This window comes from Mesoplodon densirostris, chromosome 4 (genome assembly GCF_025265405.1).
Source record: "Mesoplodon densirostris isolate mMesDen1 chromosome 4, mMesDen1 primary haplotype, whole genome shotgun sequence".
In the NCBI taxonomy this organism is placed as follows: Eukaryota; Metazoa; Chordata; class Mammalia; order Artiodactyla; family Ziphiidae; genus Mesoplodon; species Mesoplodon densirostris.
In genome coordinates this window covers 168,277,587-168,304,210 of record NC_082664.1, presented here as the reverse complement: position 1 = coordinate 168,304,210, position 26,624 = coordinate 168,277,587, and the positions used below count along the sequence as shown (strand labels likewise).

At 37.6% G+C, this 26,624-nt stretch overlaps 1 protein-coding gene across 11 annotated transcripts in view; it reads left to right on the top strand.

The window, feature by feature from the left end:
- Positions 1–26,301, top strand: part of CCDC7 (coiled-coil domain containing 7) — a 112,244-nt gene extending 85,943 nt beyond the window's left edge. For 6 of the 11 annotated variants that reach the window (XR_009531671.1, XR_009531667.1, XR_009531666.1 and 3 more), the window contains 6 exons: positions 2,749–2,868; positions 7,918–7,947; positions 8,752–8,844; positions 21,989–22,105; positions 22,842–22,969; positions 26,246–26,301. Coding sequence is in view for 3 of the 11 variants with exons in the window: in XM_060095434.1 (XP_059951417.1) it covers positions 2,749–2,868; positions 7,918–7,947; positions 8,752–8,844; positions 21,889–21,935 (290 nt within the window). In the remaining 8 variants the exon portion in view is untranslated. Of the gene's footprint in view, positions 1–2,748; positions 2,869–2,969; positions 3,046–6,263; positions 6,476–7,917; positions 7,948–8,751; positions 8,845–21,888; positions 22,106–22,841; positions 22,970–26,245 lie in introns of those variants that run through there. The other 5 variants (XR_009531668.1, XR_009531669.1, XM_060095434.1 and 2 more) reach the window with 5 other exon arrangements.
- Positions 26,302–26,624: the final 323 nt, after the last annotated feature.

The window sequence follows — 26,624 nt, the reverse complement described above, 5'->3', positions numbered from 1 at the left end:
AGAGTTAGCATATGATCCAGCAATCCAACTCCTGGGCACATATTTGGACAAAACTGTAATTCAAAAAGATACATGCACCCCTACGTTCATAGCAGCACTATTCACAATAGCCAAGACATGGAAACAAACTAAATGTACATCAACAGATGAATGGATAAAGAAGATGTGGTACATATATAAAATGTAATACTACTCAGCCATAAAAAGTAATGAAATAACGCCATTTGCAGCAACATGGATGGACTTAGAGATTATCATGCTAAGTGAAGTAAGTCAGAGAAAGAGAAAGACAAATACTATGTGATACCACTTATATGTGGAATCTAAAATATGACACAAATGAACCTATCTATGAAACAGAAACAGACTCACAGACATAGAGAACAGACTTGTGGTTGCCTAGGGGGAGGGGATTGGGGAGGGATGGATTGAGAATTTGGGATTAGCAGATGCAAACTATTATATATAGAATGGATAAACAATAAGGACCTACTGTAAATCACAGGTAAACTGTGTTCAATATCCTGTGATAAACCATAATGGAAAGTAATATAAAAATGTATACATATATATAACTGAATCACTTTGCTGTACAGCAGAAATTAACACAACATTGTAAATCAACTTCAATAAAAAAATATGATATCATCTACAGAGAATATCTTACAAATGGGGAAAAGATAGTCTCTTTAATTGTTTTGGAAAATTGGATATCCATATGCAAGAATGAAATTGGACCTGTATCTTATATTGGTTACAATGTTTCACTCAAAATGGATTAAATATTTAAATGTGAGCTCTAAAACCTCAATACTCCTACAGTAAAACATAGTGAAAAAGCTCCTTGACATTGGTCTTGGCAATGACATTTCGGACATTGCACTAAAAGCACAAGCAACAAAACCAAAAGTCAACAGCTTGGACAACATCAAATTAAAAAAGGAACCATCGAAAATCACAAGGCAACCTAAGGAATGGGAGAAAAGATTTTCAAACCATCTATCTGATAAGGGGTTAATATCCAAAGTATATAAGGACTCATACAACTCAATATTAAAACAAACAAACAATGTGACTATAAATGGGAAGAGGCCTGAATAGACATTTTCCCAAAGAAGATATATGAATGGCTAATGGATACATGAAAAGATGCTCAATCAAGAAAATGCAAATCAAAGCCACAGTGAGATATCATCTCACACCTGTTAAAATTGCTATTATCAAAAAGATAAAAGTTGGTGAGGATGTGGGGAAGAGGGAACCTTTGTGCAGTGTTGGTGAGATTTTAAGTTGATATAGCCACTATGGAAAACAATATAGATGTTCCTCCAAAAATTAAAAACAGAATCATATGATCCAGCAATTCCACTTCTGGGTACATATCTGAAGAAGTCAAGTCACTATTTAAGAGAGATATCTGCACTCCCATATCCCCTGCAGCATTATTCACAATAGCCAAGTCTTAGAAACAACCTAAGTGCCTGAAGACAGATGAAGAGATAAAGACAGATAATCAACCGAATATCATTCAGCTACATAAAAAAAGGAAATCCTGCCATTTGGGACAGTGTGGAACTTGAGGTCATTATATAAGTGAAATTAAGTGAGACAGAAAGCATTTGTATGATATCACTCATATGTGGAATCTAAAAAAGCTGAACTCAGAAACAGAGAGTAGAATAGTGGTTACCAGGGGCTGTGGGGTGGAGGATATGGGGAGATGTTGGTTAAAGGGTACAAACTTCTAGGGAGAAGAAGAATAAGTCCTGGGATCTAATATACAGTGTGATGACAATAGTTAAAAGTTGCTAGGAGAGTAGATCTTCAATGTTCTTACTACAAAATTTAAAAAGGTAATTATGTGTGGTGATGGAGGTTTTAACTAATTATATTGTGGTAATCCTTTCATGTATCAAATAATCACATTGTACACCTTAAACCTATGCAATGTTTTATGTTAACTATGTCTCAGTAAATCTGAGGAAAAATGAAAATGTGGTATAGACATATAATAGAATATTATTCAGTCTTAAAAGATAAAGATGTCCTTCCATACACAACAAGGATGAACCTGAAAGGTATTAATGCTAAATGAAATAAACCAGTCACAGAAGGACAAATAATGCATAATTTCACTTATATGAGATGTAAAATAGTCAAACTCACAGAAACAGAGAATAAAATGGTGGTTTCCAGGGGCTGGGGGTAGGGGGAAATGGGTAGTAGTTAAATGGGTGTAAAGTCACATTTATACTACATGAGTGAGTTCTAGAGACCTCTGAACAACATTATGTCTATAGTTGACAATACAGTCTTGTGCATGTCAAAATTGTTAGAGGGAGTGCTTCATGCTAAGTGTTCTTACCACATACACATAAAAAAGCAAGGAGACAAGAGTAGTCTTTTAGACGCGATGGATATTTTTATTACCTTGATTATCGTGATGGCATCACAGGTGTATGCATATTTTCAAATTCATCAAAATGTATAAATATGAGCAATTTTTGTATACTAAGTATACCTCAGTGAAGTTGGGAGGAAAAAAGACGCTACCAAGGAACACAGAATAAAGAGAAGGAAGAAAAAAGGATGAAATAGTTTATAGAAACTGGAGTAACAGTAATAGATGAGTGGCCAAACTGTGGGAAGGAAACATTACAAATGCATAAAGACTAATACATGGAGTTTGAGGAGTAGTGTGTAAATATTTAGACTTCATATAATTTTTGTTTTTAAACTTTATTTTAGGTATGAATTTATTTAAAAACAAAAATGCATTCTCATATCAAGAAGATTTCTACGCCAGGCACATTGCACCAAGTAAATATAAAACAAAAGTGATTAATTTATCACCCTTTGATGATGAAGGTAAAAAATTATATATAAAGATATAAAATACTATATAATTATTTAGAATGGTTCTTGTGGTATGGTTTTTCATTTTACTCTTTTTACATCTTTTTATTCAGAAACATCTTAGATAAATCCTTGCAAGCCTGAAAATGAAACAACTTTAATTTATCCTTTTTACTAGTAGAATTGTTTATTTGATCATTCTTCTATTAAAGGTCATTGACTTTTTAAGCTTTTCACTACTAAATGTGTCCATGAATATATATTCTTACATTTGATGTTTTTATCTCTTTGGGGGTAGTGTCGCAGGATTGGTAGTGTTAAAGCGTATATTAATTTTTAATATTAAAAGATACTGTGAGACTGTTTTCCTCAAAGGGTGTTAACATTTTTACCAGCAATTTGGGAAAAATATACTTTTGTCTATATAACTGTCAGCCATACAGATTAGATTGGTGGGGTTTTTTTTCATTTATGCCCATCTTAGAGTTATTAAATCATATCCCAGTCTTCTTTAAATTTTTTCCACATTTGTTAGTGTTATTTTACTAAATAATTACCCAAAAACTATTTAGCTTAAAGCATAACTATTCATACAGTTCACGATTTGGAAGTTAGCACTGTAGACTGCTGTGAGCTGGGCTCACTTACACATCTTTGGTCAGCTTGTGGTCAGTGGCTTCACTCACTTGTCTAGCAGTTGGCTCACTGTTATTTGGGACAATACAGGTATATAGTTGGGGTTCATCAGGAGATAGAGACCACACTAACTGTTTGAAAAGGGAGCAAGAATAAAAAACTAGTTAACTAAGTATAAAATTGTTAGCCAAGGGCCTCCCTGGTGGCGCAAGTGGTTGAGAGTCCACCTGCCGATGCAGGGGATACGGGTTCGTGCCCCGGTCTGGGAGGATCCCATGTGCCGCGGAGCGGCTGGGCCCGTGAGCCATGGCCGCTGAGCCTGCGCGTCTGGAGCCTGCGCGTCCGGAGCCTGTGCTCCGCAGCGGGGGAGGCCACAACAGTGAGAGGCCCGCATACCGCAAAAAAAAAAAAAAAAAAAAAAAATTGTTAGCCAAGTAGCTGAAAGTGTAAAAAGAATTCTAAGGTAATATGGAGAAAGCAGTTTCAGGAGAAGTTTCCACCATTAGGGCTAAAGGAGACCTCTGAGTGTAGAGGATGTTACTTGGCTGATTTTCAGGAAGAGTCTCAGATGTACTTCTGAAGAGGAGGCGCTGCTAGTGTCTCGGGTGGTGAGAATTTAATAAACCTTGTTTTGCATATGTTGGAAAGAATGCAAACCATCTGTGTCATGGCAAGAACTCCTCCTCCTGGGAAAAAGAAACATTGCTGGCATGATGTTCACCAGAACTGAAAAGGGACATGAACTCTCAGGAAGCCCATTGGTAACCAAGTGGGAGAAACAAATCCCTGTTTCTTTTCCAAACTTGCAATCTACGTCAAGCTTGTCCTATTTGCACAGCCTAACTTGGAGCTACCTGGCAAAGCAAAAATGTAGTTTTTAGAATCCCAGATCCAGTACTACAAAGCAGAAAGTAGAAGGGTGGTTTGGGAGCTAAGAGAAAATAAGCTTTTCAAGTGTCACAGGAGGTGACCTGGCTCCATGTCTCTCATCTTCCAGCTGGTTGGCTTAGGGGTCTTTACATTGTAACCTCAGGTTCTTAGCACAGCATGTGGGGCAAACCTTAATGAACAAGCAGTTTTGACATCTCTGCATTTGTTTGCTTTTCTTGCATTCACTAAAGTCATATACTAAGATCAGAGTTGTGTGGGAAGACATGAATACAGGTTGTCAAGGACATGTTGAGGCTGTTATCGAATCCAGTGCACCAGTGCTCCCTCTGTTTGCAAATATCCATGATCCCTACCCCCTGCATGCAAAATACATGTGCTCTTCCAAGAGCTACACAGATTCTCATTAAAATTTGGCATCAGTGCCAAAGACCACAGTCTTGTGATCTGTAATCATTTTCAGAGACAGTTCCTGTGATGTGACTTCCCACAAAACACACACACACACACACACACACATACACACACACACATACACACACACACACAAACAATATAGTATCACAGACAAGGATTGACTCCACGGTAGACACTCCCCTACAAAAAGGTGGAAAAAAAAAAACAGGCATATAGCAGTCAGTGATCCATAAGTTTAGGTCATCTTTTCCATCATTTGATTATATGTTAATTATCATTTTCTCAGTAAAACTATGCATTCAAAAACCAAGATGTTGGGAGATCCCAGGAGGGAATATAGACTAGGACATACAGAACTGACTTCACTGCAAATGTATGACAGGTGACATCATCATCATGATGGCATAAGATACCCCTCCTAAACTCTCCTCAACAACAAAAATTTGACATCCATCCATGAACAAAAGTGACTTTGTGGGAGTTTGGGATCCAGCATCATACGCCAAGGGACCCAGAGGAGTTTCATCCACCTATGCATCAAATAATAGGAAGATACACCTCCATCCTGACTGTGGACCCTTCAGTAGCTTATGAACTGGTTCTAGCCTCTCTTTCTTGGCCATGGTCCAGAAGCATCTGGATAACCCCGACTTGGGCAGTCACCACAGACAAGAGAGCCTTTATGAAAGTCTGGGTTTCTAGAGGAGAAGTTCCAGCGCTCCAGTAAGGTGAAAAATAAGAATTTGGACACATTAGAGTGGATAAGAGGAACAGTTGACTTTGCCCACCTTCCCCAAGGTGACACAGCTAGGGCCAAGCAAGGCCATCCTGTGAGTGGGGTGAGAGGTGGGGTGGGAGGAAGAGCAGGTGAATGAACACCAGGCTTCCCCAGCTGTCCAGGACACTGCCAAAGAGACTCATTTCTCTCCCGCAGCATCCAGAGTACTAAATTTGGGGTGAGAAGAGATCAGGAGAGAGGCACATAACATTTTGAGGGAGCATTAAAGGGATTCGGTTCCTGCTGACTATGCTGTGAACTCCATCAGAAAGCTCACCCATGAACTTCTGGAAAGCCTCACCTGCGGATCCCCCTGGCTAACCTGTGGCACCCCAAGCGACAGGCATGCCTCACCCACTTTCCCTCACGCTGCAGCCAGCTCCCTGTGGATGCTCCTGAGGGTGGCGGCAGAGCAAGGTTTGTTGGACAGCTAGGGAGCACTTGGAGAAAGCAGGCCGGAGTCTGTGGATCAGAGAGAAACCAGAAACTTGAGCTGTAGCACCACTTTAGGGAAACAAAAGGGTGGCAGTCAGCATTGGGGCTGATGCGTTGCAGAATCCAAAGATATACAAGCTTAAGAATTCTGCCACAAGAGGGAGCAAGAAGTGTGAGTAGGTGTATCCACTCAAGGTCTGAGAAAGCCTCAGAGTCTTTAACAGTGCTGATGGAAGGTATTTCTTCCCTGAAGGCAGTAGTAAAGACTGGAGGAAGTGACTGCTACTTCAGCTATGAAGACAGCACACAAAACCCCGAGCAACACGAAAAACCAAGGCAACATGATACTACCAAAGGATCACAATAATCTTCCAGAAACCAACCCCAAAGACATGGAAATCTGCAATTTACCCAATAAAGAATTCAAAATAGCTGTTTTATTCTGTATGTGTTAATAATTATATATATTATTAATCTATAAAATATACAATATTCATATATATGTACACACATACACACACAATGGGATACTGTTCATTCCAGTGAATGTATGTCTTTATTTAGATTTCTTTAATTTCCCTGAGCAATGTCTTGTAACTTGTGGTAAAAGCTGTGCCCCTCTGTTAAATTTATTACGTTATTATTTCTGATGCTATTGCAAATAAAATTGTTTCCCTAATATCATTTTTGGATTATTCAATGCTCTTATATAGAAATAAAATTGAGTTTTATTTTATATGTCCAGCAATACAGTTTTATGCAGTAGTCTTTTTTAGTCAGTTAATTGAAGAAAAGAGAAAAATGTATATTGTCATTTATATTTACCTATATAATTACCTTTAAGGTGCTTTTTTATTTCTTCATGTGGATTTGAGTTACCATCTGGGTGTCATTTTGTTTCAGCCTGAGGTTTTCCCTTTAGCATTTCTTTTAAGACATGGCTGGTAATATAAGGCCAATATAATATAATATAAGATCAAAATCTCTTATTTTTTTTTTAATTTAGAAATATCTTTGTTTCATCTTTATTTTGAATGATAGTTTCTCTGGGTATAAAATTCTTGGTTGTGAATTTTTGCTTTCCGCCCTTTGAAAACAGAATCCCCCTGCCTTCTCTCCTCTAGTCCTCTTACTCCTCCAGCCCTAGGCAACCACTAGTCTAATTTCTGTCTCTATAAAATTTGCCTATACTGGACATTTCATAGAAATGGAATCTTATGAGTTCTTTTGTGATTTGCTTCTTTTACTTAGGTCTGATCTCCAAACTAATCTTCTAAATATACATCTCTATTATTTTAATTAAATTAATGATCTCAAAAAATTAATGTTAATTATTTTAATTTTATTTTATTTTTATTGGCAACTAACTTAATGTGTGAGTATTAAAAATAAAAATAGTTGTAAGTGTGATCCATCTTACAGCTAACTTATTTTCTGGAAGAACCTTATGAGTACTTTTCACCCCTTGTGACTGAACGTCCAAAAGTACTTCATATAGCATCTAGGGCTGGGTCAAGTGTTTATAAAACCTTCCACTTTCCTTCACTGAATAAAGAACATTCAGGTAATTTGTAATATTTTTAGTGTACAATGTGATGTTTTCAATGAATAAAGATTTAATTATATGGAAGTTACCAGATTGTACTAGCCTTAGTCATATTATCAGTTTAGCAAAACATAAGTGAAAGTAAATTCTGAATTAAGCTCATCTAACATACATGCATGCTTAGTGGATGAGTAGTGTCTCTGGCATGGCTCTTCCTTCCCCACCACCACTAAATTGGAACTCGAGTTTTTTCTCAACATCCTTTCTTACACACTATTATAGATACTGCAGATGACTGAGATAAACCCATCTTATAATCCTCTTCCTTATATTTATATATACTTCTTTTGTCCAATCCCAGGCAAGGTCAATAGAAAGAGTCACCATGAGGGTAAGTATGAAGGAAAATAAACATTATGTTCATTTTCTTCCTTTCCTTTCATTATCATCTCCCAACCATCTAATGCACTAATATTTAAGAACTAATTTACAGACCCTATTTCTTATCCATTGCTCCAGTGGTGTTATATAATCATGGTTTATTTCTCTGCAAGATACATATTGTGGGAATTAAACACATTGATGTAATTTTTTCTACTAACTTTGAGAAACTACCATCTAAATATTGCACATTCTGCATTTTATTTTAATGTATTTTTCTCTAAGTGAGCGTACTGAAACTGTTTTCATTATTACATACTTTTATTTTTAACAGTGCTCAAAATATGTATCTTTAAAATAGCATTTCTATAGCATCTCTCCCTCCATTCTAGCACTAGATTTTTCACTGTAGGAATACAAACTTCTTTTTTTTGTTAAATAAAGATATGCTTTATTTAACATAAAGATATGTAGAGATAAAAACTTTACTTGAGAATTTATTGATTTGATTGCTTAAGTATTTTTTTTACTGACATACTATTTAAAAAGCTCTTTCTCTAACATTTTTATATAGTTTTTTAGTTATTTCTTTTTCTTGATTTGCACCCTTATTGTTTATGATTATAAATATCAAATACCCGGCAAGGAAAAATCAAAGAGAAAATATTTGTGTTAGTAAAGCTGCTTTATCTAAATTATTTTAAAAAATATACAGAAGCTGTACTTTAGAAGTGGATTAATGAGATTTATTTTAACTTTTTAAAAGTTTAAATGAGGTTATTTCTAGAATAATTTAGTGACACTTATTTTTTAGGGCATCGAAAAAATTTGACTGTAAACAAAAAGAAAGGTGAACTTGATATTCTGCCTGCTGTGATCGCTACAACTAGAAAACCTATCTATAAAGGTAAAATAATCCATGCTATACAAAGATATATGAAATAAAACCTTATACTATGTTTCCAATGACTCCATTTACCAATCACCTCAAACCTACAGGCCCTCTCCTCCCAACAACCTGTTAGGAGCAAAGCCAAGTATATTTTTCCAAACATTTTTTCATATACACACACACAGACACACACACAGAGAACATATATGTTCTGTACAATAAGAGGATCATATGCATTGATTGTCCTCACCTCTGATCCAAGTAAAAATTTTTAACATCTTTATTGGAGTATAATTGCTTTACAATGTTCTGTTAGTTTCTGCTGTATAACAAAGTGAATCAGCTATATGCATACCTATATCCCCATATCCCCTCTCTTGTCTCTCCCTCTCACCCGCGCATCCCACCCTTTGTGGTGGTCACAAAGCACCGAGCTGATCTCCCTGTGTGATGCAGCTGCTTCCCATTAGCTGTCTGTTTTACATTTGGTAGTGTATATATGTCAGTGCTACTCTCTCAATTTGGCCCAGCTTACCCTTCCCCCTCCCCATGTCCTCAAGTCCTTTTTCTACGTCTGCATCTTTATTCCTGTCCTGCCCCTAAATTCATCAGAACTTTTTTTTTTTTTTTAGTTTCCATATATATGTGTTAGCATACGGTATTTGTTTTTCACTTTCTGACTTACTTCACTCTGTATGACAGTCTCTAGGTCCATCCACCTCACTACAAATAACTCAATTTCATTTCTTTTTATGGCTGAGTAATATTCCATTGTATATATGTGCCACATCTTCTTTATCCATTCATTTGTCGATGGACACTTAGGTTGCTTCCATGTCCTGGCTATTGTAAATAGTGCTGCAATGAACATTATGGTACATGACCTTTTTTGAATTATGGTTTTCTCAGGGTATATGCCCAGTAGTGGGATTACTGGGTCGTATGGTAGTTCTATTTTTAGTTTTTTAAGGAACCTCCATCCTTTCCTCCATAGTGGCTGTATCAATTTACATTCCCACCAACAGTGCGAGAGGGTTTCCTTTTCTCCACACCCTCTCCAGCATTTATTGTCTGTAGATTTTTTGATGATGGCCATTCTGACCGGTGTGAGGTTACCTCATTGTAGTTTTGATTTGCATTTCTCTAATGACTAGTGATGTTGAGCATCCTTTCATGTGTTTGTTGGCCATCTGTATATCTTCTTTGGGGAAATGTCTATTTAGGTCTTCTGCCCATTTTTAGATTGGGTTGTTTGTTTTTTTGATGTTGACCTGCACAAGCTGCTTGTAAATTTTGGAGATTACTCCTTTGTCAGTTGCTTCATTTGCAAATATTTTCTCCCATTCTGAGGGTTGTCTTTTTATCTTGTTTATGGTTTCCTTTGCTGTGCAAAAGCTTTGAAGTTTCATTAGGTCCCATTTGTTTCTTTTTGTTTTTATTTCCATTTCTGTAGGAGGTGGGTCATCTTGCTGTGATTTATGTTATGGAGTGTTCTGCCTATGTTTTCCTCTAAGAGTTTTATAGTGTCTGGCCTTACATTTAGGTCTTTAATCCATTTTGAGTTTATTTTTGTGTATGGTATTAGGAAGTGTTCTAATTTCATTCTTTTACATGTAGCTGTCCAGTTTTCCCAGCACCACTAATTGAAGAGGCTATCTTTTCTCATTGTATACTCTTGCTTCCTTTATCAAAGATAAGGTGACCATATGTGCATGGGTTTATCTCTGGGCTCTATCCTGTTCCATTGATCTGTATTTCTGTTTTTGTGCCAGTACCATACTGTCTTGATTACTGTAGTTTTGTAGTATAGTCCGAAGTCAGGGAGCCTGATTTCCTCCAGCTCCGTTTTTCTTTCTCAAGTTTGCTTTGGCTCTTTGGGGTCTGTTGTGTTTCCATACAAATTGTGAAATTTTTTGATCCAAATAAATTGATACAGATTTCTTTCATTTCTCACACCTTTAAGTTGCTTCATATTTTATCATATGAATGTGCTATAACTTATTTAACCATTCCTCTATTGAAAGACATTTCTATTTCTTTTATTGAAGTATAGTTGATTTCCAATATGGTGTTAGTTTCAGGTGTACAGCATAGTCATTCAGTATTTTTGCAGATTATATTGCATAATAGGTTAATACAAGATAATGAAAATTATCTGTGCTATATAGTATATCCTGCTGCTTATCTACTTTATATATAGTAGTTAGTATCTGTTCATCCCATACCCCTAATTTATCCCTCCTCTCCTTCTCTCTCCCCTTTGATAACCACAACTTCGTTTTCTATATCTGTGAGTCTGTTTCTGTTTAGTAAATGTATATTCACTTGTATTATTTTCAGATGCCACATATAAGTGATATCATATATCATTTTTTCCCTGATTTATTTCACTAAGCATAATATTCTCTAAGTCCATCCATGTTGCTGCAAATGGTAGTATTCTTTTTTTCTTTCACACACACTGTATTTTATTTTTACAAGAGATAAATAAACTGACACCAGGCATTGTAAATGGATGACCACAACAAAAGCAACAATGATTGCAATAAGCAAACAAGAAACACACTCATACTATGTCATAATATTGACATTCAGTCCAGTAATCCTCCACTGTAACAGCTCCTTTACTTTGCTGTGAAAATTGATTCATATATTTTTTGCCTCTGAGTGCTTCTGGGATTTTCTTTTTTTTTTTTTTTTTTTTTTTTTTTTTTTTTTTGCGGCACGCGGGCCTCTCACTGTTGTGGCCTCTCCCGTTGTGGAGCACAGGCTCCAGACATGCAGGCTCAGCAGCCACGGCTTATGGGCTGAGCTGCTCCGCAGCATGTGGGATCCTCCCGAACAGGCACGAACCCGTGTCCCCTGCATCAGCAGGCAGACTCTCAACCACTACACCACCAGGGAAGCCCTCTTTTTTTTTAATTGAAACAGAAATCACAAAAATTATAATCATCCTCATCATTTCACTCAGTCCCATGTAATTAATTTTTTTTTCATCTTGATCTTTTGTTAGCACTTTCATGAATTCATCAGTTTTCCATTAGAGTTCTGAAAATGCTTATTCATTTAGTTCAGCAGTATAGTCAGTTACCAGAAACCTGTACTTGTCAGAGTCTTTTCCATGAATTCCTTGAAGATGAAACCCTTTCATAGGAACATTTTTGTGAAAGCATCAGAGTACACCCAGAACTGTATGTAAGTGGCAAAAGACTTAAAAATGACCATGGTTAAAGATTTGATGAAAGTTCATAATAATGCAATTGACAAGGAAATTTAGTTATTTCTGAGATATACATTTTAAAGTAATAACTAGAATTATGACTTACAACATTATAACAGAACATAAAAGATTTTTAGAAATTTCATGTAATGTCTCAAACACTTATATTAACATATTTCCATACAAATAACCCAAGAAAGTTTAGTGTTAGTTGGGTTTTTTGTTTGTTTGTTTATACTGCAGGTTCTTATTAGTCATCAGTTTTATATACCTGTCATTCCCAGTTGCCCAATTCAGCACACCACTATCCCCACCCCAACACGGGTTTCCCCCTTGGTGTCCATACAGTTGTTCTCTACATCTGTGTCTCAACTTCTGCCCTGCAAACCGGTTCATCTGTACCATTTTTCTAGATTCCACATACATGTGTTAATATACGATATTTGTTTTTCTCTTTCTGACTTACTTCACTTTGTATGACAGTCTCTAGATCCATCCATGCCTCAAAAAATGACTCAATTTCATTCCTTTTTATGGCTGAGTAATACTCCATTGTATATATGTATCACAACTTCTTTATCCATTCGTCTGTCGATGGGCATTTAGGTTGCTTCCATGACCTGGCTATTGTAGATAGTGCTGCAGTGAACATTGGGGTGCATGTGTCTTTTTGAATTATGGTTTTCTCTGGGTATATGCCCAGCAGTGGGATTGCTGAATCATATGGTAATTCTATTTTTAGTTTTTTAAGCAACCTCCATACTGTTCTCCATAGAGGCTGTATCAATTTACATTCCCACCAGCAGTGCAAGAGGGTTCCCTTTTCTCCACACCCTCTCCAGCATTTATTGTTTGTAGATATTATGATGATGCCCATTCTAACTGGTATGAGGTGATACCTCATTGTAGTTTTGATTTGCATTTCTCTAATAATTAGTGATGCTGAGCAACTTTTCATGTGCTTCTTGGCCATCTGTATGTCTTCTTTGGAGAAATGTCTATTTCGGTCTTCTGCCCGTTTTTGGATTGCGTTGTTTGTGTCTTTAATATTGAGCTGCATGAGCTGTTTATATATTTTGGTGGTTAATCCTTTGTTCGTTGATTCGTTTGCGAATATTTTCCCCCATTCTGAGGGTTGTCTTTTCATCTTGTTTATGGTTTCCTTTGCTGTGCAAAAGCTTTGAAGTTTCATTAGGTCCCATTTGTTTACTTTTGTTTTTATTTCCATTACTCTAGGAGGTGGATCAAAAAAGATCTTGCTGTGATTTATGTCAAAGAATGTTCTTCCTATGTTTTCCTCTAAGAGTTTTATAGTGTCCGGTCTTACATTTAGGTCTCTAATCCATTTTGAGTTTACTTTTGTGTATGGTGTTAGGAAATGTTCTAATTTCATTCTTTTACATGTAGCTGTCCAGTTTTCCCAGCACCAGTTATTGAAGAGACTCTGTTTTCTCCATTGTATATCTTTGCCTCCTTTGTCATAGATTAATTGACCATAGGTGCGTGAGTTTATCTCTGGGCTTTCTATCTTGTTTAATTGATCTGTGTTTCTATTTTTGTGCCAGTACCATATTGCCTTATTACTGTAGGTTTGTAGTATAGTCTGAAGTCAGGGAGTCTGATTCCTCCAGCTCCATCTTTTTCCCTCAAGACTGCTTTGGCTATTCGGGTTCTTTTGTGTCTACATACAAATTTTGAGATGATTTGTTCTAGTTCCTTAAAAAATGCCATTGGTAATTTGATAGGGATTGCATTGAATCTGTAGATTGCTTTGGGTAGTATAGTCATTTTCACAATATTGATTCTTCCAATCCAAGAACATTGTACATCTCTCCATCTGTTGGTATCATCTTTAATTTCTTTCATCAGTGTCTTATAATTTTCTGCATACAGGTCTTTTGTTTTCCTAGATAGGTTTATTCCTAGGTATTTTATTCTTTTTGTTGCAATGGTAAATGGGAGTGTTTACATAATTTCTCTTTCAGATTTTTCATCAGTAGTGTATAGGAATGCTAGAGATTTCTGTGCATTAATTTTATATCCTGCAACTTTACCAAATTCATTGAGTAGCTCTAGTAGTTTTCTGGTGGCATTTTTAGGATTCTCTATGTATAGTATCATGTCATCTGCAAACAGTGACAGTTTTACTTCTTCTTTTCCAATTTGTATTCCTTTTATTTCTTTTTCTTCTCTGATTGCCGTGGCTAGGACTTCCAAAACTATGTTGAATAATAGTGGTGAGAGTGGACATCCTTGTCTCATTACTGATCTTAAATGAAATGCTTTCAGTTTTTCACCATTGAGAATGATGTTTGCTGTGGGTTTGTCATGTATGGCCTTTATTATGTTGAGGTAGGTTCCCTCTGTGCCCACTTTCTAGAGAGTTTATATCATATATGGGTGTTGAATTTTGTCAAAAGCTATTTCTGCATCTATTGAGATGATTATATGGTTTTTATTCTTCAATTTGTTAATATGGTGTATCACATTGATTGATTTGCGTATATTGAAAAATCCTTGCATCCCTGGGATAAATCTGACTTGATCATGGTGTTCGATCCTTTTAATGTGTTGTTGGATTCTGTTTGCTAGTATTTTGTTGAGGATTTTTGCATCTATATTCATAAGTGATATTGGTCTGTAATTTTCTTTTTTTGTAGTATCTTTGTCTGGTTTTGGTATCAGGCTGATGGTGGCCTCATAGAATGAGTTTGGGAGTGTTCCTTCCTCTGCAGTTTTTTGGAAGAGTTTGAGAAGGATGGGTGTTAGCTCTTCTCTAAATGTTTGATAGAATTCACCTGTGAAGCCATCTGGTCCTCGACTTTTTTTTGTTGGAAGTTTTTTGGTTTTTTGTTTGTTTGTTTGTTTTTTTGCTGTACACGGGCCTCTCACTGTTGTGGCCTCTCCTGTTGCGGACGCGCAGGCTCAGCAGCCATGGCTCATGGGTCCAGCCACCCCGTGGCATGTGGAACCTTCCCGGACCAGGGCACGAACCCGTGTCCCCTGCATCGGCAGGCGGACTCTCAACCACTGCGCCACCAGGGAAGCCCTTTATTTTTTTGTTTTGTTTTGTTTTGTTTTGTTTTGCAGTACGCGGGCCTCTCACTGCTGTGGCCTCTCCCGTTGCGGAGCACCAGCTCCAGACGCACAGGCTCAGTGACCATGGCTCATGGGCCCAGCCGCTCCGCGGCATGTGGGATCTTCCCAGACCAGGGCATGAACCTGTGTCCCCTACATCGGCAGGCGGACTCTCAACCACTGCACCACCAGGGAAGCCCTGTTGGAAGATTTTTAATCATAGTTTCAATTTCATTACTTGTGATTGGTCTGTTCATATTTTCTGTTTCTTCCTGGTTCAGTCTTGGAAGGTTATACCTTTCTAAGAATTTGTTCATTTCTTCCAGGTTGTCCATTTTATTGGCATAGAGTTGCTTGTAGTAGTCTCTTAGGATGCTTTGTATTTCTGCAATGTCTGTTGTAACTTCTTTTTCATTTCTAATTTTATTGATTTGAGTCCTCTCCCCCTTTTTCTTGATGAGTCTGGCTAATTGTTTATCAATTTTGTTTATCTTCTCAAAGAACCATCTTTTAGTTTTATGATCTTTGCTATTGTTTTCTTTGTTTCTATTTCATTTATTTCTGCTCTGATCTTTATGATTTCTTTCCTTCTGCTAACTTTGGGTTTTGTTTGTTCTTTCTCTAGTTCCTGCAGGTGTAAGGTTAGATTGTTTACTTGCAATTTTTCTTGTTTCTTGAGGTAGGCTTGTAGAGCTATAAACTTCCCTCTTAGAACTGCTTTTGTTGCATCCCATAGGTTTTGGATCGTCGTGTTTTCATTGTCATTTGTCTCTAGGTATTTTTTGATTTCCTCTTCGATTTCTTCAGTGCTCTCTTGGTTATTTAGTAACGTATTGTTTAGCCTCCATGTGTTTGTGTTTTTTACGTTTTTTTCCCTGTATTTCATTTCTAATCTCATAGCGTTGTGGTCAGAAAAGATGCTTGATATGATTGCAATTTTCTTAAATTTACTGATGCTTGATTTGTGACCCAAGATGTGATCTATCCTGGAGACTGTTCCGTGCACACTTGAGAAGAAAGTGTAATTTGCTGTTTTGGGATGGATTGTCCTATAAATATCAGTTAAATCTATCTGGTCTATTGTGTCTTTTAAAGCTTCTGTTTCCTTATTTATTTTCATTTTGGATGATCTGTCCATTGGTGTAAGTGAGGTGTTAAAGTCCCCCACTATTTTTGTGTTACTGTCGATTTCCGCTTTTACAGCTGTTATCAGTTGCTTTATGTAATGAGGTGCTCCTATGTTGGGTGCATATATATTTATAATTGTCATATCTTCTTCTTGGATTAATCCCTTGATCATTATGTAGTGTCCTTCCTTGTCTCTTGTAACATTCTTTATTTTAAAGTCTGTTTTATCTGATATGAGTATAGCTACTCCAGCTTTCTTTTGATTTCCATTTGCATGGAATATCTTTTTCCATCCCCTCACTTTCAGTCTGTATGTGTCCCTAGGTCTGAAGGGGGTCTCTTGAAGACAGCATATATATGGATCTTGTTTTTGTATCCATTCAGCAAGCCTGTGTCTTTTGGTTGGAGCATTTAATCCATTCACGTTTAAGGTAATTACCAGTACGTATGTTCCTATGAGCATTTTCTTAATTGTTTTGGGTTTGTTTTTGTAGATCCTTTTCTTGTGTTTCCCACTTAGAGAAATTCCTTTAGTATTTGTTGTAGAGCTGGTTTGGTGGTGCTGTATTCTCTTAGCCTTTGCTTGTCTGCAAAGATTTTGATTTCTCCATCAAATCTGAATGAGGTCCTTGCCTGGTAGAGTAATCTTGGTTGTAGGTTCTTCCCTTTCATCACTTTAAGTATATCATGCCACTCCCTTCTGGCTTGTAGAGTTTCTGCTGAGAAATCAGCTGTTAACTTTATGGGAGTTCCCTTGTATGTTATTTGTCATTTTTCCCTTGCTGCTTTCAATAATTTTTCTTTGTCTTTAATTTTTGCCAATTTGATTACTATGTGTCTTGGCATGTTTTTCCTTGGGTTTATCCTATATGGGACTCACTGCACTTCCTGGACTTGGGTGGCTATTTCCTTTCCCATGTTAGGGAAGTTTTTGACTATAATCTCTTCAAATATTTTCTCTGGTCCTTTCTCTCTCTCTCTTCTCCTTCTGGGACCCCTATAATGTGAATGTTGTTGCGTTTAATGTTGTCCCAGTGGTCTCTTAGGCTGTCTTCCTTTCTTTTCATTCTTTTCCTTTATTCTGTTCCGCAGCAGTGAATTCCACCATTCTGTCTTCCAGGTCACTTATCCGTTCTTCTGCCTCAGTTATTCTGCTATTGATTCCTTCTAGTGTAGTTTTCATTTCAGTTATTGTATTGTTCATCTCTGTTTGTTCTTTAATTCTTCTAGGTCTTTGTTAAATGTTTCTTGCATCTTCTCCATCTTTGCCTCCGTTCTTTTTCCGAGGTCCTGCATCATCTTCACTATCATTATTATGAATTCTTTTTCTGGAATGTTGCCTATCTCCACTTCATTTAGTTGTTTTTCTCAGGTTTCATCTTGTTCTTTTATCTGGTACATAGCCCTCTGCCTTTTCATCTTGTCTCTTTTTCTGTGAATGTGGTCCTTGTTCCACAGGCTGCAGGATTGTAGTTCTTCTTTCTTCTGGTCTCTGCCCTCTGGTGGATGGGTCTATCTAAGAGGCTTGATGGGAGGGACTGGTGGTGGGTAGAGCTGACTGTTGCTCTGGTGGGTAGAGCTCAGTAAAACTTTAATCCACTTGATTGTTGATGGGTGGGGCTGGGTTCCCTCCTTGTTGGTTGTTTGGCCTGAGGCAACCCAACACTGGAGCCTACCTTGGCTCTTTGGTGGAGCTAATGACAGACTCTGGGAGGGTTCATGCCAAGGACTACTTCCCAGAACTTCTGCTGCCAGTGTCCTTGTCCCCACGGTGAGCCACAGTCCCCCCACCCCTGCCTCTGCAGGACGCCCTCCAACACTAGCAGGTAGGTCAGGCTCAGTCTCCTGTGGGGTCACTGCTCCTTCCCCCCGCCCCTGCCTCTGCAGGACACCCTCCAACACTAGCAGGTAGGTCAGTTTCAGTCTCCTGTGGGGTCACTGCTCCTTCCCCTGGGTCCCGATGTGCACACTACTTTGTGTGTGCCCTCCAAGAGTGGAGTCTCTGTTCCCCCAAGTCCTGTCGAAGTCCTGCAGTCAATTCCCACTAGACTTCAAAGTCTGATTCTCTAGGAATTCCTCCTCCCGTTTCTGAACCCCCAGGTTGGGAAGCCTGACGTGGGGCTCAGAACCTTCACTCCAGTGGGTGGACTTTTGTGGTATAAGTGTTCTCCAGTCTGTGAATCACCCACCCAGCAGTTATGGGATTTGATTTTACTGTGATTGTGCCCCTCCTCCCCTCTCATTGTGGCTTCTCCTTTGTCTTTGGATGTGGGGTATCTTTTTTGGTGAGTTCCAGTGTCTTCCTGTCAGTGATTGTCCAGCAACTAGTTGTGATTCTGGTGTTCTCGCAGGAGGGAGTGAGATGGTAGTATTCTTTTTATGACCACTGTATATATACCCACCACATCTACTTAATCCATTCATCTGTTGATGGGTACATGGGTTGCTTCTGTGTTTGGCTCTTGTAAATCGTGCTGCTATGAATATTGGGGCACATGTATCTTTTCAAATTAGTGTTTTGGGCTTTCCTGGTGGCGCAGTGGTTGAGAGTCCGCCTGCCGATGCAGGGGACACGGGTTCGTGCCCCGGCCTGGGAAGATCCCACGTGCCGCGGAGCGGCTGGGCCCGTGAGCCATGGCTGCTGGGCCTGCGTGTCCGGAGCCTGTGCTCCATAACGGGAGAGGCCTCAGCAGTGAGAGGCCCGCATACCGCAAAAAAAAAAAAAAAAAAAAAAAATTAGTGTTTTCACTTTTTTCCGAATATATACCCAGGAGAGGAATTGCTGGATCATACCGTAGTTCCATTTTTAGTTTTTTTACGGAAGCTCCATACTGTTTTCCATAGTGGCTGCACCAATTTACATTCCCACCAACAGTGTATGATGGTTCCCGTTTCTCCAGATCCTTGCCAACATTTGTTATTTGTAGACTTTTTTGATGATAGCCATTCTGACAGGTGTGAGGTAATTTGTGTTTTTGATTTGCATTTCTCTAATAATTAGTGAGGCTGAGCATCTTTTCATGGCTTTGTGTGGACATTTTCACAATATTAATTCTTCCAATTCAAGAACACAGGATATCTTACCATTTATTTGTGTCTTCTTTAGTTCCTTTCCTCATTGTCTTATAATTTTCAAGGTAAAGTGTTTTTGCTTAAATTTATTCTTAAGTATTTTTTTCATGCTGTTGTAAAATGGATTTTTTTTCTTATTTTCTCTTTCAGATGTTTCACTGTTAGTATATAGAAATTCAACTGATTTCTGTAGGTTGATTTTTGTATCCTGCAACTCTGTTGAATTCATTTGTTAGTTTTAAGTTTTTTTGTGGAGTCTTTTGGATCTTCTATATATAAAATCATGTCATCCGAAAACAACTACATTTTACTTCTTCCTTTCTGATGTGGATGTGTTTTATTTCTTTTTTTTCTCTAATTGCTGTGGCTAGAACTTCCAGTACTATTTTGAGTAGAAATGGTTAGAGTTGGCATCCTTGTCTTGTTCCTGATGTTGGATGAAAAAGGTTTTAACTTAACACCATTGAGTATGTTAGCTGTGAGCTTGTCATATATGGCCTTTATTAGGTATATTCCTTCTATACCTAACTTGTTGAAACCTTTTATCATGAATGGGTGTTGAAATTTGTTAAATTTTTTCTTCACCTATTGAATTGATTATACGATTTTTATCCTTAATTTTGTTAATGGGGCATATCACATTTATTAATTTGCTATATTGAATCGTCCTTGCATCCCAGGGATGAATCCCACTTGATCGTGGCTTATGATCCTTTAAATGTTCTCTTGAATTCTATTTGCTAGTATTTTGTTAAGAATTTTTGCATGTATGGTTATCAGGGATTGGCGTATAATTTTTTCTTATAGTGTTCTTGTCTGGCACTAGAGTCTGAGGTGTGGGCATGTGCACATCTCCTATGGAATCGAGGTTTGCTGCAGTGACTTGGGGAGAGAGGGGGACTCAGCTACAGCATGGGCCCTGGGATGACAGGGTGCAGTAGTGGCTTGGGCTCAGGGAGCAGAGTGCAGTAGCAGCATGGTATGGGGATGGTGTGTCAAAGCCCCAACTCTGGCCCAGGGAGGCAGTCACAGAGCAGCAGCAGTGCATCCAGCTGATAACCCATTAAAGCCAGATGGGTCCAGATAATGGCTACAGAGGGTGGAGTACAGAGCAGCAGCAGCTTGGCCTGGTAATGGTAAGTCAAAGCCACAACCTAGGACCTGGGGTGAGTCTCAGAGCAGTGGCAGCTCATCTGGTTCCATAGGCAGTAAGGCGCTATGGCTTCCCAATCTCAGAGAATGGGGCACAGCAGCAACTGGGTCCTGGGGACAGGTCTTACTACCGTGACAGCTCTAACCCTGGGGAGTAATGGGGGAGGGGTGTGGTAGCACGGGGACTCCAGGCAACTCAATCAGTTTGGGATTAGCACTGGTGCATATGTGGGAGTTCCCCATGGCAGTGAGGCTTGCTGGGGTTCTCCTCTCCTTTTCCTCATGGGGTGCAATTCCTCTGAGGGGATCCCTCCTAGCTGGCCTGGGCTAGAAGATGAGGTGACTCAGGTAAAATGCTTCCTGCATTTTTCTATGCAGCCATCCTTGGATTTTGAGCTCCTCCAGATTTATGCTGCTTTTTCTTTGTAGTGCAGAGCTCTCCTAGAGCTATTTTCATTGGTTTGCAGCTGTTCGTTTATTATTTTGCTTGTTTGTGTAGGAGACAAGCATTGGGACCTCCTAGCCCTCTATCTTGCTGACATCACCTCTATCATTATTTATTCAAAGAAATTATGCATCTTTTTTGTTCCTTTACTTTTTAAAGCATAATAATATATCTTGAAAATATTTCCACATCAGCATATCCAAATCAACCTAATTCTTTTTAAGTCTTTTATATCTGAGCATACCACAAATATGTTATTATTGGCAGTAAAAGTATATTACTTTACTAGGCCTCTGTTAAATGGGCACTTTGGTTGTTTCCAGTTTTCTTTCTATAACAATGTTGCAACATACATCATTGAGGTCAGCATATATTTTATAATCCAATCTTGACTCCATCAGTTCAGAGATATGAGTCTTCCACCTAAAAGGAATTGCCACTGTTTCTTCCCTGAAACTGATTTCTTTTGATTCCTTTCTTTTGAAGCTCAGAAACTGACTTATTTAAAACTGACTGATCTTTTGAAAAGCATAGTATATACATAGTATATACATTTTATGCATTCCAAAAAGCAGTATTCTAGTGAACTTGAACTTTTTGAAGTCCTCTATCAATGCTTCTCAAAGTGTGGTCCCTGGACTGGCAGCCTGGGCATTAACTAGGAAATTACTAGAAATACAAATTCTTGGACCCCACTCCAGACCTACTGAAATAGAAGCTGTGGGGTTCAAAGCCACTAATTTGTTTAACAGGTTCTCTGGGTATTCTGACGCAGGCTAAAATTGGAGAAACATTTCTATAGAAACATAGGTAGTTAGATTTATGTACTCTTTTCCATTTCCATTGTTAATATTTGTATATAATATTCTGTTTTTCATGCTGTCACATATAATAAAAATTATATCAACTATAATGAAATTTAATAGAACTATTTTTTTAATCACACAATAATTTTCCTTTAAAGTGCCATATACTGCTACCCGAAAATCTCTACCCCACCCATACTTTTGAGAATAAATTAATTCTGGGCAAAATAAATAACATGAGCAAATTCGTCGAGACAGCAATGAAATTGCAAGAGTGGAAGCCTTATGAAAATAACACTGCCTTGAGTGGATGCTGCTTATTGAACAATAATGAGAAAGATCCTGAATAAACAGGGTAGACCCAGATCATGGAGGGTGAGTTTGAATGGCTTTCCCTTTTTCCTAAGTTTGAAAAAGTTACAGCGGTCTTTTATTGAATAAATTACAAATGATGAAAATATTCACCTGATTCAAAATAGCAATGTTTAAACACTGCACAACCAATTTCAAAATGGAAAGGAAATAAACATAAATGCCCCATGACAATAACCTAATTGATATGTGTGGGAGCATATTCTGTGGAATTTGTAATGAGACAAAATCAAGTGATAAGAATTTTAAAGACATGAATCTTGCCAACCAATGTTAATAATATTGTTGTTAACAATCTTATTATTATAATAATGTATAATATTGTATATATATGTTTATAATAATGTATAATATTGTATACATATATGTAACAGCCAATGTTATTAGCAATTTTAGTAATAGTTAAGATATTATTTTTAACCACATTTTTACTGTGCCCTGGGAAGCATAAATATTATTGGATGAAACTGTCTATAATCCAGTCTGGATTATTACTGACATAGGTATTTAAACTTATAGAAAATCCTTTTGTACCTTGAATGTTACTATATTTCGTCAGCAAGAATTAGAGCAGTAAGTAATAATATTAACCTAAGTATTTTGGAGTTATGTTTTGTATCAGTATTTAATAAGGAAATTTGGATTTCTATAGAAACAATATAGAGTGGAATAAAGTTGATGAAATAGTGACTATCCTCTATAATCTCTCATTATAAAATATTATTTATATTTTATACAGTAGTAAAAAAAAAGTACAACTTACATGGCAAGAAGAAATCATCAGTTGAGTGAGCATAAAGTATCAGTCAAGAGAAAATAAATGGAGGAATTCTTCACTAATTACTGAAACTGTGAAAGGTCCCAGAGGTAATATAAAAATAATATGTATTAATAACTTTTGTGAGGGTTTTAGAGAGAATATATGCAGAAATGAATAGGAGAATTGTTGTTGCAAGTGGCCAATTGGATTGTGAGCAATGCAAATTTTATACTTCTCTCTAGAATTATTTTTCTAACATAAATTCAGCATAGCAGTCTGATCCTATGAATGCTGATTGCTGGACCCAATCCAACTTCTCAGTTTGCTTCTGTGGACTATCCAGATAACAGTGAATATAATTTATACATCAATTATGTGATCATTTGATTAAATGAGCTAATATATGTGCTAAATCAGTGCTTTTCAAGCCTATCTACAAAATAGGATTCACCTGGGGTGCTTTGAAAGCTACCAATTCTCTGCCCCAGCCCCAGACCAATTAAACCAGATTCTCCTTAGGTGATTAAACAGTGCAGCCAGAGTTGAGCACCATGATGCTTATTATTTGATGATATAAGGGAAATCAACTGATACCTCAGCCCATATACAAGTGGTTGTGGCTGATTTTTTTTTTTAATCCGGATCTTGTAGCTACTAGCCTAGTGGGGCCCAATAAATAGATTCAGTCTATATTGGGTTCACTTAAATGTTTCTTCTCCCATACCACCTCGTTCATGGCAATTACAACTTCCTCTCCAAGCACTCCCCAACAGAATTTCCTATGATAATGGAAATGTTCTATATCTGTGCCCTCCAATATGGGAGCTATGAGCCATATGCAGCTATTGAGCTCTTAAAATGTGGTTAGTATATTTTAATTAGTTTAGATCTAAATAGCAATGCACGGTTTGTGGCTCCTATATTGGACAGCACAACTCAAGAATTATCAGTGATCCAGCAACCAGTCAGGACCTGGGAAGGCAGTGAGCTATCCAGAAGGACATATAGAAAACCTTTTTACTGATTAATGACCAGTACAACTAAATATATCTCCCAGGAGAAGTAGGAGCAGGAGTAGTATTTCAGCAGAGCTGTTGGATAAGACGTAATGCTTCTTAGGATAGCAGGATGGCCCTTAATATTGAGCAGATGATGTCAGTTTCAACCACAGACTCTGAATAGCTCAAATTCAGCCAGGATTAGTGGGCAAAAGTGAGTAGGCTACAGCCTTTGGAAGGCTTTGGTTGCCTTCAAAGACAAGGCAAGTCTCATCTGTCCTTGAGAAGGTCAGATAATTAGTAGTCAGGGCACAGTTATAAGAATGAATATCTAATGATGACTAGAAATTCAATAATTCCTTTGGTTTTATTGTGATTCACTCAAAACCTAAAAACTTTTAGAGATCATATTAATGCTTTAAGTAAACTGAAAAAGGCTCAGTGAGTATTTCTCTAGACTTCTGAATACATTTTTTACTATGGTTGTTCTAAAAATGGTACTGCTAAAGAGAGATCTGGACTACCTAATCCAAAGTTTAATGTGAGGTCTGCTTTGGTAGGTAAATTAGAATAACATCTTTATAAACAAGCTCTGTCCAGAAGGTAGTAGAATAATTTTTTGTTCATAAAAATTATGTGATCATTCACGCTGTTGAGGCTTATTCAGTTGGCGAGAGTACCTCTAAGCATTCCATTTTCTATTTGTCACAATCCTTAATTGAAATCATATTATTGGTATCTTAAACATTCAGTTCCAACATGTCTCATAGAGCTGGTCCAGGAGATTAGAGAGCAACAGGAGCAGATAGTAATCTAAATGTAACCACTTGATATTTTAGTATTTGATGAGAGGCAAAAATCCTTATTTTTCTTTCCAAGAACATGAGATTACTTGCGGGGAGGGGTGTGGTTCAAGGAACATATTTTCCCCCTCTGTATATTGGTGGCTAACTTCTTGCACAGGGCCATGATTTCAGGTGTGGAGAGAGAGTAGTTTCCTAGATACCAGATTACACAGTTAAGTTCCTGAGGCAGGGGCATCATGCAATTGTTTTCTGATTTAGAAAACAATTCTCAGTTTGTTATGCTCCTCTCTAGGTCAGTGAGCACTACAGTGGCAAATAAATGGAATTTTTAAACAGGGTGTAGGCAGTAACTGTAACTTATAGGATATGAATTTTCAACAGAAATGGCTGAATCACTGGGCCAGGGAATAGGGGTATTGGTCACTAGCATCCAGGATATTGATAGCTTCTTATTGAGTGAAATCCTGGTCCATGCAGCTGCTTGACATTTTGAAGTCTATCATTGCTTTAATCGAATGGCAGGAACCCACAACTCAAGAGTTTCACGGAGACATAGACTGCTATCTCTGAACATACAGACGGGGAAGAGAAAAAGCATTGTGATTGTTCTCTCTCCCATACCTTTTCTACCCTCCTATCACCTTCCAGACAGCCAGTCAGGTGCCTGAGTTGCAGATGGCAAGCTACAGGCTGGGTGCCCATGGTCAACTTTCTCAGTTCCCCAGAATACAAGCATAATTCCTATCTTAGAATTCCCAAGCCTTTCAGTTTGGGCATGGGTCAGAGTGGTAGAAACTATGTGTGGACAGGCTCTCATGTGTACATACAGTCTCATGGTTAAGTCTGTCAGTTCAGAGCATGTATTCATCATTTGAGAATCAAGGACACAAGTTCATTTAAATTGCTCAAGGTCATAGAGCAGATTAGCAGCAGATAAAGGATGGGAACCCATAAAATTGGACCCTAAAGTCCAGGATTTTAATCTCTAGTATATATCCCACCAAAAGGCTATAGTCCATAATAGCCAGCTTTACAATGTTATTTTAAAAAAATTATTCTGATATTTGTTTAAAATGGTAATGAAGACTTTATTTGACACTCTTGCAGTAGTGGACAAAGACTGAACTCAACTCCAAACATAGCAAAAACAGCTGGGGATTTATAGCCAATGAGGAGAGTAAGTGAGTGGATCAGTGGATGTAACATTACTAAGAGGAAGCATCAGGGGTGGGGGATTCCTACTAAATTACCCTAACAGCCTTCTTGATGAAGGCAGGCCAAGGACAGGGCCAAGTATGAGGCCTGCTTGAAAAGAAGTCTTAGAGGAACCCAACCAAAGTTTACTAAAGGAGAGATTTTTTGTCAAGGTTCAGCTAAAATGAATTTTTTAAGCATTGAGAGAAAGATCATTGATTTTGAAAACCAAAATCTCTGGATAATATTTTGAAAAAAGCCATGCAATTAGTGTAGAATGTACTCTAATGATGAGAGATGCACAAAGCTGAAAGTTTTAGAAATGCTTGTGTGTATATTAGAAGTTCAATTAAATGAAAAACATAACAACTTGGTTTATTTTCAGAACTCTTCTTTACCATGTGGAACAAATTTGAAGCTAAGATAAAAGCCTCTGTTGCTGATGTTAAGAAAGCAGCTCTCTGTTGAAGTTCCAACTTGCTTCTATTCACTCATGTCCCTGTAATGCCTTCTGGTGTGGTGTAAAAGCAATTAAATGAAATTTGTGCTCTGCATGTCTTGATAATGTCATAATTATTTGTGTCAATTATTTGCAAATCTATTCTTTATGATACTATATAGAGAAAAGTCACTGCCATACATTTCTTACACTTCCAGATAGAGGAATGTATATATATCTATATATTTCATCAGCACAGTAATTTATTTTGATAAATGTGAGAATGTGAGACGTAGGGGAAGGATAACATTTTATCCTATTTTCT